Source organism: Mugil cephalus, chromosome 9, assembly GCF_022458985.1.
Source record: "Mugil cephalus isolate CIBA_MC_2020 chromosome 9, CIBA_Mcephalus_1.1, whole genome shotgun sequence".
NCBI lineage: Eukaryota > Metazoa > Chordata > Actinopteri > Mugiliformes > Mugilidae > Mugil > Mugil cephalus.
In genome coordinates, this window is record NC_061778.1 from 6,678,020 (window position 1) to 6,696,312 (window position 18,293).

Sequence of the window (18,293 nt, forward strand, 5' to 3'; positions counted from 1 at the left end):
ACGGTTAATGTGTTTTCAGTCATGTTTCTTCTCCAAAAAATGAGTTTTTTCACCGTTTTGTTGAGTAGGAATTGTTGCCTCTATATTTTTTTTGTAAAATTTAAGAGAAGCAATATAATTGACCTCCATGTTAAAATGCCCAACTTTACAGCAGAAATACAGTGGTCAGCCACAACATTAAAACCACTGACAGGAGAAGTAACATTGACCATTGACCTCTTTTCTTATGTTCCGTTCGTACAAACATGCCCCGTCAGATTCAACAAACACTAACTTCAAAAACTGGTGTGAATGACCGGTAGAAACACGATGAATGCCACTTGAGTGCATGTGCACGGGGATAGCATATTTCCTGAACCTCGGTAGCTGGTTACGCTTTCCTTTAATGTTTTATATAAGCGACAGTCAAATTAACCTTGAATGAATAGAGTTTTATGTCATTCTTTCAGATCTTCGGATTAACTTTGTAGTAGTTCTTTTATTAAAAACACTTCAAACTAATTAAATGTACAATCTAATTTCACGTGACTCTTACGACAGGTCTAGATCACTTGTAAATGGTGCTCGTACCTGAAATGAAAAAAATGCTGAATGCGAAGTAGGTCTCCTAAGTCATTTATAGGCAACACTTAGGAACACATTTGAGAACTGTTCTTGCATGAGGCCCAATGTTCTGCTGGGAAACTTTTAGACCTGGCGTTCATTAATGTGGGTGTTACTTAGACATATACCACCCACCTAGACCAGATCAGACCCCCCCCACCCCATAGGAACGACACTAATGACACATACACAGAAAAACAGTTCAGTAACGACTCAAAAAAAATTCACTAGATCCCAAACTGATCAAGTATCTGTGGGATGATCCACAGAAGCCCCTCCCCAAACCAATATGACCCAACAGCCCTCACTAACAGAGATGGTCATAATGTTATGTCTGGTACATAAGGGTCTGGCCACTTTGAGTGACAGGTGGGTGCCCCTTTGACCATTTTCTTTTTTATTAAGCAGTGGCGACAGCCAAATACAAGTCAATGAGCTTCCAACAATCCTGTGGGATGCCACAGAGGATTCCTCCATCTTTAAATACAGATATTTTCTCCAGAGTCATCCTTGAATCCATCCTAATATTACAATGACCTTTGATTGGATTTGGAAATTGACTTTAATAGACTTTCAACTCCTTCTGGATTTCACAAGTCTTCACCTTGTCCCTAAGTTCCACCTCATAAAAAAACTAATCTATTTCAGTCACTATGCAAAGACAGGTGAGAGAGACGGGTGAGTAAAGTCTTGGTCTCCTCTCACACGAGGCAGCCACTCAACACCCAGTCTGTTGTATTCTGGCAGAGGACCCTGGCTTCCGACTTGACAGTGGCTCTCACACAAAGCCACTTCATACTCTCTGTAACCAAATATTGGAAGACATCGATGAAGTCAACAGAAATACATAGTCACCATATCAAAATCCTAATTCCCTCACTAGTCACAGATCTGTGTGAGCGGTAACTCTTCGTGTTCAGGGATCCTTGTTCACATCTCAAGCTTAAAATAAAAAAATCTTGTAGTGTTCCTATACAAAGCAAAATTATGCTGTAGCGCCTGAGGCTACACAAAAACTCAAGTGAATTCAACATCACAATCTATTATTTAGTAGAGGTGAGAGCAACACCAAAAAAAAAGAAAAAAGAAAAACAACTACCCAGGGCGTTCGATATGGAGCTCAAGATAGAAAAGAGCATAGGAAAGAATAAGAGTAATCACCCTGCGTAAGTATGCACATCAGCCACAACATTAAAACCCCTGACAGGAGAAATAAATTACATTGACATGCACCACCCACCTAGACCAGACCAGACCAGACCAGACCAGACCAGACACCCCCCACTCTGGCCTCCAAATTCTCTAGAAACTGATCAAGTTTCTAATGATCACTTTTAACCTATTCTGCCGGTTTAGGTCTCACTGTAAAAAATAATAATGTACTCGGTGATATAGTGATGATGTGTGGGGTTAAATTTACCTGCAATTTTGAAGAGCTCTCTGTTATGTACAGAGTTAGAGCAACCAGGAAAGAACAAACCATCCAAACTATCCCCCTGGTCCCACTATACAGGCTTCTGCCGCCTGGTAGCCGGTAGATGGAACCCAGACTTAGAACAACAACAACTATTGGCCTCATAAATTATCTGCTGTGATGACCTGTCCCCAAAACACTGCTGCCTGAAGTCCACTGTTGAACTATGTGTTTGAATGTGTACTGTTTCTGTCCGTCTGTATTTTTGTGTTGTTTCCTCTGCTGGCTGCAAAACAAATTGCCCCCCGGGGTAAAATAAGTCTAACTCTGAGACTAAGAGGCCCTTCCCCTCAACTCATAAGACCCCCACTAACAACATCATGTTCCCAGCCACCACAAGACACCCTCAGAAGACCCATGTCCACTTCATGATGAGTCACAAGGAAGACCAACACAATATTAGGTCATAATATTACGCCACATTGGTGTAAACGGAACAAGGAATGAATTAAAATCAGGAGAGGAAGAAGATATAGAGGCCTACGGACAGATGTAACCAACATATACAGTATGTGCACGTATCATCAGAGCTAACCTCCTCCCTGACAGTATTAAAAGGAAATCTATTTGATTCACTCCGACCCCTCACAGACCAAGACTGGAGGCCAAGTGCCTTGATGTGGAATATACAGTTTAAACTGCTGCAATATTCAGTCAGCTCTGAGTCTGCCCGAGAGAATTAGTTCTCATCTTGCAGTGTTAATAAAAGTGAAATTCACTTGCAATAGAAATGATCAGCGCTGCAAAAAAAAAAAAAAAAAGATTCTGGCAGGGCTAAAGACAGATCGTTTTTGCAAGAAATCACCTCTAATTGTACGACAAGTATTACATCAACACCGCCAGAGCAGGAGCCTTTTTAACCTTCAGCAAGTAAATTTCATTGGGCCTTGGTGCAGCATAAAGTGAGCTCTCACAACCAGTATAAAACAATCAACGTACCACAGCACAGATAGTTTCCGAGAAGAATAATGGATGGAAAAAGGGAAATGACACTTCAAGGACAGTTCCACTTCCAGCACAGACCACCTGGTGACGTGCTGTTGTCTCTCAGACTGAGGACGCCAGTCAAGCTCCTGGCCCCGATTTCAGAGAACCTAACACCCACACCACGTACCCAAGTGGGACGACAATATTGATATGGTGTGTCTGCCTCACTGTCATCTCCTGTGATGGCCACGGTCCTAACAGCTGACAGGCATGCGCTTCCATGTGGAGATGAGTCATTTCAAATGTGGGGGAGCTGCTGCCATTTCAGGAAGACACTTTGATAGCAGGCTTGTGACTGCACACAGTGATTGTGATTGGTTCGCTCCCAATGATTTTCCCTTTCCAAAACACTGAGCTTCACTTGGATGAGCCTTCAGATGGATGAGAAACAGTTTACGTAAACAACAACCCAAATCAAATCAGATTCCACGGCAAGAATAAAAAACTAAACGAAAAAAAAAAACCCAGGATATTAAGTTTGCATGAGTCAAAAAAATCCCCCATGTTCAATATGCTCACCGAGACCCTTTGGAGTGATGCTGCTGCCGTCCGCGGGGTTGATGGCCCAGTAGTAGTACTTTAACATATGCATGAGCTGAAGCACTGTGCCCACTCGACGGATCGTGTTGTAGATGGTTGCGGTGCCGATGAACTCAGCAGAGAGGTACGTATAGAGAGAGAGCTGCACCTAGAGAGGGATCATACACACATGGTACATGCATTGATGCTGCTGCACAGTCTAAGACGCTTTTTTGAGTGTGCTACATAACGACGGCTCAATGCAAAATTCAGATTAACAAGGACGGTTTAGTGTGGTGGTGTGCACTAACTGAGCCAATTATCTTTGCAGATGTATGTTAGGGACGGCCAGTGACCCTGTATTACTCAATTTCAGAATTGCAACAGCTCTACTCTGTTCAGCGATGATTAGCATGTCCTCTATAATTAGCCGCAGACCTGACGAGAATCCTTAATCCCGCCACAGACGCTCCAGCACTAAATACCAAGGCCCCCCCCCCACCCCCAACCCCAAGCCCATGTGCCATAAATTATATGATACTAACAAGTGAAATGCGAGACACGATGAGAGGTGGCAGCGTGATAAGAACATGATGTGATCCGAGTTTACTGCATACCGCATTTTTGGTGAAGTGAACACGAGAACAGAAAAGTGAAATGAACTTCATAAAATTTTATCTGTCTGCTAGGACAAGGTCAGAAGTCCCATGTAATTAATGCATCCCATGCTCATTCACACAGCTGGCTCTCTCTGTATCCTGCAGCTAGAGGGTAGGAACTGAAGAAATGTGGACTTGGTGGCATGTCCTCAGGGAGGGAGCCGACGTAGCTCTGCCCCGATGAAGCTAAAAGTGCTCTAACCCACTTCATTACCTAGCTGCTTCTCTCCCTTTTTCTTTTTTTTCCTCTCTTTTTCTCTACGCTCTATTTTGGAGGAGTGTCGCAGGCAAGCCTCCAGACACTTTGGTATTTATTTCCTCCTTTTATTTATTCATAGCTTGGCCCCACCAGCAGCATTCCTGAGGCTAATGTATTTGCCACACAAACTCTTTGCTTCTTTGATATACCTCATCCCATTTTTTATGGGTCATTATTTAAAAAGAAGAAAAAAAAAGAAAAATCTGGGCCACTAAAACACTGTGTTAATTTCAGGAGAGGAAAGTGGAAGCAACCTTTTAATGTCTCATACTTTGTGAATATATCGACGGGCTCGACTCCACTCAATATTCTTTAGGTGGTGGTTTGGTGAATGTCAATTGGCCACTGAACACAGCTGAGGAGTGAAAAATCATAACATAATATTCTTTTATTTGACAACTCAGCTGACACACTTTGGCGCATATTAATACGAGCTGCAGCATCCGAAAAGAAAATATGATATATTTTTTTTGTTTTTTTGTTCATTTGCAATCATATTTCACCACCAGTTTGTCTTATTACCGCCTACACAAACACTTGCCGTCACGGTGAAATTGACACCTGTTCTGACACGTATATGACAGCCCGCTTCCGCTGGAACACTGGCACATTTCTCACAATTTCCATTCTCATTTCTGGTGAAGCAATAATGATGCAAAGTATCACTGAAGCCCTTAAGTCCACGGCAGCCAGAGCCACCTGCAGGAACTCACCTTAGCAGGGGTGTGGATCCAGATGGCAGCATTGAACAGGATGTGGTCACACAGCTGCTTCAGCAGTGGTGCCCCGTGTGTCAGACCATCCAGGTACTTTGCAAAGGAGAGGAATTGCTCCAACACAGCCCTGGTGATGTGAGCACGTGAGGACTGAAAACAGAAGCAAAAAATAAATAAATAAATAAATAAAAGTCACATTAGACAATTATTGTAAAGCCAAGTCTATTCTGTGTGTGTTTATATTTCCTCATACTGGCAGCATTATTAGAGCAGTGTGTGCTAGTGAAATGGCTTTGCAATACCCAGAAGAAACAAAATACATTCACAAAGTGAGGAAACAAATGTGTAACTCTGTCACCAAGTTGGGTCACTTTGGGCTGAATAACAAGTAGAAGCATTAAGCTTTAAAAGTTGTCAACAAATAAGTGCTAAATCCTAAAAGTTTCTAATTTAATATTAAAAATATTAATGTACTTTGGATGGATTTAATGAATGTTGGTAATATTGAAGAATTTGACAATATTGGAAAGGTGGTCATAATGTTATGACTGATCAATGTATATATATATATATATAGATTAATGTATTTATTGTACATTATTTACTATATATAGATGTTTTTATTGTGTTGGTTTGGTGGTTTTGTTTCTGCATGTATTTCAGTCAATACATTTAAGTGAATTTTGTCATTTTGCCAACATGTAAATTCACTTAAAGGAGTTTTGTTGCTCTATTTAAGAAGTGTAGCACCAGGTGAGCATTTGGGCATGAGTGATGAATGGATTCCTTGCTGAACCTAAACAACGGGGCAAGTTGTCTTGACATTGCGAGGAATTCCACTTAGACAATCACTGTTACTGCTCCAGTTTGGCACCTGTTCTGCGTCCAGGTGGGAAACTTGGTGAGGGCAGAGGAGAGGAGAAAAATGAAGGCAAAGGCAGTAGGGAAGGTGTGGCATAAACAGATCGTGAACAGATGGTGCAATACGTGGAAGTGTGAAACCTGACAGCAGGAAAGAAGCAAAGGGAGGGGAAAAAAAAAGAGAAGAAACAGCGGCTCTCAGGTGCAGACTCTGCCTGGCTGTTAGTTAACGGCAGCTGAAGCCAGCAGGCAGGCGAGTCACTGAGTGACAAAGTGGAGTCATTTCTCAGTGCTCCAAAAGAGCCGGGCCTCTGGAGACGCAGTCTGCTAGATCTGCATCACAGAATTGGTAAATAAAGACTGATGTAAGTTCTTCCTCGGGTGCCGTTTAGTTCAAGACACAATCGTGTTTCTGCTACAGGCGACGGAAGATCAGACTGTTAACAGGGCTTTCAAAGAGAAGACAACATACTGTAGGGACTGTAAAGGAAGTGCATTTCCTACCATTTTATTTAGGGAGGAGAGAGCGAGGTATTTTTGTATTACTGTAGTGAGAAAAATGATCTGTGAAATCTGAGTCCTAGATTTTTTTTCATTTATTTATTTATTTTTTTAGAAAGACTGAAATGACTGATTAACATGGAGCTCCTGAGGCGTGATGCATCATTCTTGTCTCTTATAAAGGTCCCACCATACCTTCTCCAGCAGGTATCCAATCACCAAGAAGCCCTTTCCTCCCAGCATCTGCTCCTGCATGGCCACGGAGCTCTTGAGCAGCTCAACCAGAAAAGCCAGAAGAGTGGCACTGCAGGAAGAAAAAAAAATAAAAGATATAATGTCTCACACAGGAACACTCATCTACTCACACACTCACAAGGTGGTGAATGAGTTATTCTATAAACTACAGCAGCATGAGGAGACAGTGTGGCAGAGAAGGATAAAAAAAAAAAAAAAAAACAAGGTCATTTTCAGAGGATGTCAGCTGGGAACTCCAGCTCACCACTTTCATCCCTCTTCAGTTCAGAAGAAAAGCTTGGTTTGCCGAGTCCTCTGGGGACATATAGTGTGTGTGTGTGTGTATTTGTGTGGCAGGTAGGGGGAAGAAGTTCAAGGGGGCAAGGCAGTACAGTGAAGGCAATATATTTCTTTGTTGCAGGGCTTTTCAGTTGAAGACTTTTGGCTGAGTGACAGTGGCGCTTGATGACACTTCTTAATCGGATTTCCCTCACATCCTCTAGTGGTTTCCACTCCACCACAACAATCACAAGGACACTGTTCAGTCCTGTAGATGTACAGTGCACATATATTATATGCATATAAAGTCATAAACCTAATTCTAACACAAACTCCTCCAACTTAGCTTTAACTGAGTCGGAGAGAAAACACAGAAGAGCAGAGCTCTGTGTGCTCCTGGTTTATTCTCTGATCTTTTACTGCAAGTACAGGTCTTCGCAATTTGGTAGAGCAGTACCGACAGGTGTTATATCACCACAGCCTGGAATAAAACGGTGGTGCAGACTAACACATCATAAACCACTTATTAAAAGACATTTCTAAACTTGCGGCTTTGCAGGCGTTGTGGGGAGTTAATTGTTGCAGAAGCTTTGAACTCCTCGGCCCAGCGGGCTTTAGAAGAACTCCGTCTAAAAGCTTCGGCAAGGACAAAGCAAAGCGTTTGGGAAAGTTGCATGTTGTGAGTCAAAGACCCTCACATGAAGAGAGAGAGAGAGAGAGACAGGGAGACAGGGAGCTGAGATGAGAGGAATCTACAGAGGCAGTAAGCTTCGGGCATCAGGGATTTGTGCTGCTTTGCGGCCACTCCTGCGTCCATCCATGTCGTTGAACTAACGCAGGATTAGAGCAGGGCTCAGACTCCATCCTGGACACAGTTGGAAAGCTTTGGGCAGAGCAGCTCAGGATGACGGGAATGAGGGGAGTCTGGACCAGGGAGTGGAGATAATAATGAAGAGTGGCCGGAGGCTGTACCGAGGCTGGGATATATGACAGAACAGGCTCCTGTCCACATTATCAGACCAACACCTGCTCGAGATCTTCAGACCTGAGACTTCGTCACCTGTTTTCTGCTGCTGAGGGAAGGTTTGTGTTGATTTCCCCCTCGCATACAGACACTAAAATTAAGTGTCTGTAACCATAACAACACCGAAATAGTGATAACAACTCTATGACATCCTAATTAGCAGCAATGAGATGGTTGTATGTTGCAGCTCTAATTTAATTTAGCCTGATGATACAGATGTACACACGTATTTACAGAAAAAAAAGCTCCTCATGTGCAAACTCATTATTAGTTATTCCAGATTTGAAAACTTATTAAGCCTCAAATAGTAACTCCACACAATTAATACTGCTCTCCAAAAGGTTAAATTGAGCATAGCGGTCCCAGAACAGAAACATACCAAAACACACACCAAAGATAACTTGTGCAAATATATAACTTGTGCAAACAAAGTTTCATTTTGACAAAGTGATCTTGACTGAACTAGTATTAACCATATTTCTTACCAGACAGTAGTTTCCACCTGGTTGTCATTCAGCTGATGATAGTCCAGCTGAGCAAAGAGGGGGAAAAGCACCTGGATCCCACCAATGGAGTGAATAGCACTGTGGATGGAGTGAGTCACTGTGGCTTTCACGTCCTGAGAGGATAATACGAGACCCGTGAACACACCGTCACACGGCCTGAATTTTAATTTGAGGTGATGCGGCGATGCAGGCTGACCTGTAACATGAGGGCGTGGGGTGAGTGCACAAAGATGGAGGCGTTTTCTCTGGGCGAGGAGTCCAGGCAGAGCTGGGCGTCGGTGGCCTTGGCGTTATAGGTGAAGGCGATGGAGCTGGCCAGTTTGCCGTCGTACAACACCTGCTTGTGGTGCTCTGCCAAGTGGATGTCGCTCTCTGATTTGAATTTAAAGGTGCTCTGTGAAATTAAAACATAATAAATAAATAAATAATAGAGCAAATAAAATAAAGAGGAGAGATAAAGGGAGAGTTCACAGTGATAAATTGAGCAGCTCCTCCCTGCACATCCATCCTTGCAGCGTCTCTTGGGTGTTATCTTTTAATTATAACTTGATGAAAAAAATATCCATTTAAGAATGAAAAATGTCTGACAGTAAGTGTATTAAAGTATAACACCAATCTGAAAATGAATTTTCCCTATTGATTAAAGCTGTCTGTTTCATTTCCATCATTCTGCGTTGCCGCAATCATCAACAAAAGGCAACACTATTCGCTTTTTAGTGATGCAAACCGCTCTTGACACAATTAAGAACGAAGCACACACACGCAATGGTGAAATTAAGCTGCAGTATGGTGTTTCATTTAATAGGAGAAGCCACACTTAAAATTAGAAAGCTGACGAACAGGGACTGTAATTTCATTTCCAATTAGTGAGATACAAAATTAAACAATACATTTTTTTCCCCCACATTAAAAAAATAAAACATTTTAATAATCTTTAAGTCCCCTTATATGGTGATGTTATGCAGATGTTAGTTGCATATCTTCTCTCATTTGGGTTCATTTTGTTTTTCCTTTCAATATTTGAGCAAAAGCCCATTTTCCTTTTTCCCTCAGAGGAAACACTGTTTGATGACAATCTTCAAGGTCTACTGCAGAGTAGGCCACAATGATTAGGAAGAACAGGGGCTGATGAGAAGGATCAAAGTTGCTTTGATACCACAGATGATTGTTTACCTGCATTCATTTAACAAAGTCATTCACTTCAGCCGGATCTGGAGCAATTTCAAGCCAAGCACAGTCAGTACTGAAGTCTCACAGTGGAATGGAAAACAGGCTGTAGAGTCTACCATGAGAGCAGCCTTTTACTTATCGCATAGTATGCTTTTTTATCATTTCTTCTTTTTTTCCCCTGTTTAAGTACATTATTGAAAATTAGACAAGAATGTATCAAACTTGGCTGAATACTTTTAACCTATAGGCTGACATCTGCAATTTGGGTTTGAATTACTGTGGAACTCCACACCCACCGCAATTATAAAGAGACATTTTTAAAACCGCTGAGACCCATAGATAAGCCAACCATACATTATGCTGTTGTGCAGACATTCCCATAAATACCTAGTGAAACACGCTTATCAGCCACAACATTATGACCACCGACAGGAGAATTAAATAATATTGACCATCTTGTGACAAATCAATGTTCAGCTTGGAAACCTTGGATTTCGTGTGGATGTTACATATACTACCCACCTAGACCAGACCAGGCACCCCTGGTCTGGTCTAGGTGCTTTAGGACAGTACAAGGTGTTGACCTGCCCTCCAAATTTACTAGATCATGGTTCTTCAAAGTTTTTTTCAGGCCAAGCATGGAGGGACCCCCTACCTACTATATGTGTTCTATATTAAACTTGACCCACTGCTATTTATAAATATACATTATTATTAGCATTTTGTATTCACTATTAAGCTATTCAAATAATACACAGGTTCAAATATTCAATTTTCTATTCAGTAATTCTTTGATGGGAGCAAGCTGCAAGCCGTTAGCTTCTCTTCTGCTAATATTGCAGCGTGCTTCTGGGATTTCACCCTGGGACAGAATAGGCTCTCGGCTAATTGCGGGGGAACTTGACCGAGTCACCGTGTAATATGTGGGTTAGGGTTATGACTCAGCAGCGATAGGGGCGGGGAGTATTGTGCACAGGAAGCTTAGATTGACAGGTCTCAGCTAGCATGGTGCGCTGTTGAGACTGTATCACTAAGTGCTAACTGAAAGATAATGTCTTCTGCTTCCATTAAAATAAATGTTGGATTCAGATATTTATCTTCATGTTAATGTGTATTGAAAGAAATTTACATTTGCGGGACAAAATTTAAAATATATATATATAAAAAATGTTTAATCAACCAAAGATTTTGCGACCCCCCTTGCAGTTGAAGACCTATGCACTAACTGGAACAAGAATGACCCAAAGACTCCCTCTAACGACCACAGGACACCCTTAGAACTGTTTTGGAGGTCGGTGTATGCTTAAATATTATGATGGTTTGTCTTATATGTGTTCAATGTGATTCCATGATGGCTACATAAAAGTTTCAGTAAGTCAGTGCATCTGCAACACATCAATTACTGCAAACATAACAAATTACTGGTCGATCACAGGCTGGTCTTCATTTACTCAATCACTAAGCTGTTGACAGATGAGCTGAATTAATCTCGCAATGTCGTGTGAATGGAATATGCTTAATGCAGAGATCAATTCCTCTAATCAGGAGGGTTGAATTATTAATGGGCGAGAGAAACGTTTTTTTTTTTCACGCGCAGCAAGTGGCCGGCGATAAGATACAGAGAAAGAGCTGAAGTAACAGTGGGGGAAACGTCCAGCTGGGCCTAGAGGAATACTGCAGATAAATACAGTAGGTTACAGAATGGTTCGTAGCTCGAAGTTTTGAGTGAGGGACTAAATGTATGAAAAAGTGAGGTGTTAATTGTAGAGCAATTGTGCTTTTAGAATCTCTCTGAAGTGGAGAGAGTAGCAACCTTTAGCAGAAGCTACAAGATAAAGTGTTTAATAGCTTTTTCTATGTGAAATACCTTAAATAACTAGAGAAGCTTTGTCTTCTCTGTCTTAAACTCCAAATTGTATGAATAAATATTCTTGTGTATTCACTGATGCTACACCAGCTTCCTTGCAGAATTATTCTAGCTAGAGTTTTACAGACTACGTCGAGAAACTAAGATGGATGAGGCACTTTTAATGGTACATTTCCTTCCAGTCAGATGATAAAAAAAAAAAAAAAGCATACGATATTCCGTTCATTTGCTATGATCAAGTCCGCACCGCAGCCATCGCGCATCTCATCATGTAGTCTCTAACATCCTTCAGAAAGTTCCTACTCATGGAGCCCAAGTGACAAGAAATAACAAGCTCCAGTGCCCTGCAATTTTGTGAGAGCCCTGCCGCAGTGTGAAAATAATGATCTCATGGGTTTTGGCTATCAAACCCTGTAGCATGACAGCATCATTCCACAGACCAGCCAGTCATATAAAAGACTTGGAGCACAGTTCCTGCCTCTGCTGCCGGTGCCAAGGGCTGTCAATGGCCAGGGGAAGCCCTGCATCTTTCATGTAAGAAGCAGGCACACACTGGAAGAGCTTGGATGCTCCCCTTTTTTTTAAAAAAAAAAAAGAAATCTGTTGTCTATGTATGAATGCAGACTGAAACAATAATGCCAATGATGCAGTAGTTTCCAATTAAACAAAGCTTTCTTAGTATTGATTCAATGATCACAGATTAATTTCGGTGCGCTGTTTGAAATTAGCCATGTGTTTATTGTTTAATTATCACTGTGAATGGTTTTAGGCTATCTGTGCTGCTAATGTTGGTTATATTATTGCGAGATGGAGAATTTATCGAATTTCTCATTACTGTGCTCGGCTGGACGAAAGACTCCTTCCTCATGTATCTCACGGCTGTCTGTTTTTAATCAGATGAAAACAATTCGATTACATTAAATAACATTTAACATTTGCTGGTGTCAGGCAATGCTGGTATTATACATTTTTTTTTATTCACGAATGAGAAAACAGATGCTGAATTGACCTCGTGGAGGCAAAATGGGTAGTTTGCTATAAATAATAGTGGCACGCATGTACAGTAAAATATTTAGGCTTGTGCAGCCAGACACAATTATCCCCTGATAGATGGTGCAGAGCATTATGGAGTGATTTCAGTTTTTCTATTTACTACTTTTTAGTTAACTGATAAATCAAAGCTATTACTTTTGAAAGCATCCTTCAACTTTAAACCTAAATGTTTTTAAGGATTACTGTGTTCTAATGCAATTGTCTACAGCAAACATTGTGGTTTCTACGCAGAGGTAGCATTTTTCTTCCCTGACAAAAGAGCACCAGGACTGTGCAACTCCCTCAGCCTCTTCCAGGCCAATCTGCGGTGCACGCTGCAGAACTGTGCTGGCACAAATTCAATGGGCTAAGCTGCCTCACGTAGAAAACATATGGTAGCGATGATAGAGGGCAAAGACGGAAATAACTCTCGAGTGCATCCTATGAAAAGATGTAGAGTCATGGCTTAATTGTTTTGACTAGTCAAATCAGTGACTAATAGTTTGCGAGCGGTGAAGCTGTCACTGGGTATTGCTGTGACGGATGTGACTTTATGACTCCAGACCAGGCTATTCCCCCACAGTCAGAAAGAGATAAGTAATTACAGAGAGCATGAAAAGAGAGACTTTTTAAACGCTTACGCTCCCGGTCAAAAGTTTAGAATAATATTTCTTTTGTTTTTTATTGAAACGTATGCAGTTTAATGTCTCATTTTACCCTGAAATCAAAGCATAGACCAAATAAACAAGTGTTAAAAAAAATAATGAAATCAATATAAAACCCAAAATATATTCTAAACTTTCAACATCAAAGCAACCATCTTTGTCTGACTTAACATGTGAACACACTTGTGACATTTTTTCTTTCTAAAATGGAAATCAAATATTTTTCATCGAGTTTTTCCAATATTTTTGCAGAAGTTCGCAGATATGTGTGGCACTTGAAGGATGCTTCGCTTTCACTCCTCTGTCCAGTTGATCACAAACCAGCTCCATGGGGTTAAAGTCTAGAGACTGGGCCATGATTCACTGGATGTTTCTAAGATTTCCATCTTGTTTTTTAAGTTGAAGTAGCTCTGGTTTAGCTTGGACTAATGTTTTGGGTCATTATCTTGCTGCAGGTTGAAGCCATGACCAACTATACCAGCAGATACTGTGTGTGCTGTTCTAACACTTGTGACCGGTGGTGTATTTCCAAGAATAATTTATGAGCTGTATTCTTCATACGTTGTAAATTTCACAAAATTTTGCAACTATTCTTTTGTGTGAATTCTGTAGTCGAGCATTTATGAGACACCAAAGATTATTAATGCTGCTGAAACAGCAGAGATGAATGACAGGGAAATATTACAGTCAGATATTATCAGTGTCTGTGTTCACCCTCTATCTCTGAATGTCTCCGTGATAAAGTTGCTAATAAACAGTAAAAGTTGCCCGTTGGTACTTTAGATGAAATAAGTCCATTTAAGGTCACAACAGAGTTTCGAATACAGCAATATGAAAAGAGCCTGGGGATGAGATCCTGCTAACGGCTCTGTCAGATCTAAAGCCATAAATCATAACACACAGAGGAAATAGTAACCGTAGGCAGCAATAATCTCTGCATTTAAACTAACTGCAGAAGTTACAGTTGCATTCAAAAGGGAAAGCGTGTCAAACATCAAACATGAATGAGAGGATCATGGATCAGAAAATAAATCATGCATCACTGCAGATGGTTTTCCTCCAGCTGAGCTCAGCTGAAACCGATATACAGTCCAGTGTGCACAGTGTAAGAGATCATCAACTGCACTCAGTCCTCCTGGCGATTCACAATTAAGACGGACAGGCCTCCTGTCACTTGAAGAGCGCTCCCATTACAACAACCTATCAGTGAGCCTGACAACTCTCTGACCTTTCTCCTCGACTCACCCGGCAAGTTCTATCATTCTCACCGCTGTAAACACAGTCCGCAGCTTCGTCATTTGCAGGTAATTGTCTCCCGGGGAAACGCTTCTTCATTGTTTCAAGAATTCATAACAATTGCTCCACTGTGTGTCACGGCGTGCTAATAGGAGGTCCGCAACTGCAGGGGAACGGCAGCTCTTCAAAGAATTCCCCGGAGGGACGGCTTGGATGGGTTGCCGATTCAAAGACAAGATTGGAATCATCTTCAACAGTTTACTACTTAATATATTCTTTGTTGCAACAAGAATCATTTCCAGATATTTTGTCTAAAAACAAAGCTAGAGAGGAAGAGATAATGTAAACTGCCTGACGTGTTGACGTGTTCCTCCCTTTATGACAGAGTTTAATTCTTCAAATACGCTGGTGAGACAACGAGAGAAAATGAACTGAGAATAAACAGGCACATCGTGTTTCTTAATAAAGAAAGGTGGTCTATATTGTGAAAGGGTGCAATAAAGCTTATTAAAATAAATTACCAAGACACCAGAAAAGTAAGATTTTGTCTCTATAAGAAAAACATATCCTTTTAAATCCCCTCCTGGGTAGGTCAGCGCCTTCCAATAGCCACATTCATCCTTAGATTTTTGTCGAGAAGCTGCACCTGCTGCAGCTGATATAAGTTGGCTGAGGACTCTATCCTCTCCGAGTGCCTGCTGCTGCTGCTTCCTCCTGTGTACTGTGCTATTATTCCCCAGAAGTAGGTAATTTATGCAGCCGTTTATCAGCAAGGAAAAGGAGGACGGAGGCACAAGGCAAAGGAACTACAGCAGGGCTGCCCTGCTCATTGATTTCACAGATGGATAGGTGATGCAGACTGCTTCCATGTAATCTAATTTAGGTCACCCTGGAGCACATACCTTATAGCCTGGTCCTAGCTGATGAATTGCAAATATTTGTGCAGGATTGAGGGCTTCACTGAACACGTAGACGGCACCTAGCTGCCCGCAGAACACTCTGTTAGCATCAGCTGTCTCCGAGGACCCGAGGAAGCACTTATCATAACTCTACAAGAAGGACAGAGAAAATGAGGATGCATCATTTGTTACTTTGGGACTAAAGAAAAACAGCTGCGTTAGGTAGAGGTCAAGATGTGAAATGTGCAATATACACACATATTCTGGCCTCGACATTTGGTGTAGCCAAAACCAAAACAACATCCTTTCGTGTTGCGTCAGTGTCTGCTTTTTCCCCTTTACAACTCCCTGATGGAATTTATAAAGATGTTCTCTCTACCGCCAAGGTTATGTTGTGGTTTCTTATGTGCTCTAGTTAGATTCAGGTTACAAAAAAAATAAAAATATCATAAAATAGTGTAATTTAAATAAGGCAGCAGCAGATTATCAAACAGCCAAAGACTGTGAATGAAAGCAAGGATTTCAGTGATCAGATTTATTTTTTAAAGAATTCAAAATCTTGAACAAGCTTTTCTTACAGAAGAGAAAAAACTTGATTCGTGTGTGATGAGACAACATCTATACATTTGAACTTTTAAAGTTAGGCTTAAGGCTTCTTGATAAAGCTTATAGTGAGGGCTAGACTGAACCATCCCTCAGGTATTTCTGCTATAATATAGGCCTAGGCTGCTAGAGGACGATGCACTAAGTTACTCTACTCTAATTTCTTCTGTACTTGCTACCCATGCAATAGTGTGCTACTGCTGTACAGTGTGTACACTCTATACTATAGTGGGTTCCCTCCCACGACACATGAAGGCTTGTCTCATTCCTCCTGCTGCTCTGTTTTTCTGTCTCTACCTGACCAGAGCTTTTCTTTGCCAAAGTCTCTTTCACGCTCTGGGGGTTTTAGACGGCACATAAATAAAATTTAATTAACCTGAAGAGCAAATAGTTTATGCTAAAACAGGTTAAGGTGGTATTTATGCTTCCTTTGCTTTGACTGGCCCCATCCTAGTTGTGAACTTGTGATATTTTCTATAATATTTTCTTAACTTTTACACTAAAAAATGAAGACTTCTTCAGGTAATTTGTCATAGTGTTTCAGGAACCATACTTATAACGTTAATACACAATTCTTAGTAGAAAGCAGACTTTGGAAATGTGTCACCTCTCTGAAAGTGCAAATGCAGAACGCACCGTTTGCATCGGTCTCAAATAGCTCTGTGTGACAACGGGTTTCATTTTGGCTCATTCAAGCATGCGAAAATATTTTCACACTGTCACAATGTTGTCATACATTTTGAACAAGAAATAGTCAGCCTACTGACATTTAGAATAAGTGTTTACACAAATAAAGGAGCTGGATCAATTTAAGACAATATGTCTAGATCAAAAAGAAAACTAATTAGTTAAAAACACTCTCACAGTTCTCAGGAATCACTCATGTGCCAATAAAGAACAGAAAAAGAAATACAGACAAATGTGACAACAGTAAGGAGGCGTAAAAAGGAGAAGTGCTCACATCGTTTGTGTTGACGTGCCACGCCATGTCTCCATAAGAAACGAGCTGCCCATTAACGTAGCATCTGATCTCACTGTTCCTCCAGCGGCTGTAGATGTGAACGATGCTGATCATGTACCACTAAGGGGAAAGAAGGGATGAGCAGCAAAACATGTCTTTTACTTAACACGCCATTTTCTTTCTTTTGTAGATTTACACAAAAATAAATATATATATATATAGAATAGAATGGCATCGCAGTCAAATCTCCACTTATTAATTTAGATCAAGAAATTGAGATGAATTTCAAAGTTACAAGGAAGTCACTGCAGCGAGGTTTGCTGCTAATGTTTGGAAATTCACAATAGAAGACAGTGAATAATAGAACAGAGGAAAGGCAAAGACAATTCATTTTTCACTCCACATAAAAGCCCCGTTAGTCACCCAGGCTTATTCAGGGATCAAACACAAACTACAGCCAAAAAAGGGACTTTAAAAGGCATTACATCAAGTTGGTACAAGAATCACGTTGTCTTCAAACAAGTGTGTGTGGAGACGGAAATATGATTGGAGTTTCATTACTTAAAAGTTGTAAACCTTCACTAAACACATAATTGTTGACATACACTGATCAGTCATAACATTATGACCACCTTCCTAATATTGTTTGGTCTCCCTTTTGCCTCCAAAACAGCTGTGACTCATCAGAGAATGGACATGGGTCCTCTGAGGGTGTCCTGTGGTGTCTGGCAACACAATGCTGCTAGTGTGGGGGGGGGGGGCTCCAGGTCCTATGGGTTGAGGGGAGGGGCCTCTGTGGATCATCCCGCAGAGTAAGGATCAGTTTAGGATCTAGAGAATTTGGAGGTCAGGTCACCTTGTGATGTTTTTTAAACATTTGTGTGTGTGTGTGTCTCTGCTGGGGATGTCTGCTGCCATCAAGGAGTGCCATTGCTATGGGGAGTGGGTGATTGGTGATACATGTCTAAATAACATCCACATAAAGGCCAGATCCAAATGTTCCCCAGCAGAACATTGTATTGTCACAACATGGTCAGTGCTATTTACTTTTGCTGCCAGTGGTCATAATGTTGTGGTTGATCAATGTATTGTTCCTCCACTAGACCATTTTGGGAAGAAAACCATTATAATGATTTAACCTTAAGATATCTTTATAAATTTACATATGGCTCTGAACATTAGTGAATATTAAGTAATAGTGTAGGGTACTAAATAAAGCGTGGTGTTCACGGTATAAA

At 41.1% G+C, this 18,293-nt stretch overlaps 1 protein-coding gene across 3 annotated transcripts in view; it reads right to left on the bottom strand.

Annotated features, from left to right (window-relative positions):
* Nucleotides 1-18,293, bottom strand: part of nbeab (neurobeachin b) — a 181,403-nt gene that overhangs the window by 112,943 nt on the left and 50,167 nt on the right. For all 3 annotated transcript variants that reach the window (XM_047595184.1, XM_047595183.1, XM_047595182.1), the window contains exons 7-13: nucleotides 17,056-17,175; nucleotides 15,495-15,641; nucleotides 8,819-9,016; nucleotides 8,602-8,735; nucleotides 6,775-6,883; nucleotides 5,215-5,367; nucleotides 3,584-3,752 (exon numbers count right to left, since the gene is read on the bottom strand). In XM_047595184.1, coding sequence (XP_047451140.1) covers nucleotides 3,584-3,752; nucleotides 5,215-5,367; nucleotides 6,775-6,883; nucleotides 8,602-8,735; nucleotides 8,819-9,016; nucleotides 15,495-15,641; nucleotides 17,056-17,175 — 1,030 coding nt within the window. The remainder of the gene's footprint in view (nucleotides 1-3,583; nucleotides 3,753-5,214; nucleotides 5,368-6,774; nucleotides 6,884-8,601; nucleotides 8,736-8,818; nucleotides 9,017-15,494; nucleotides 15,642-17,055; nucleotides 17,176-18,293) is intronic.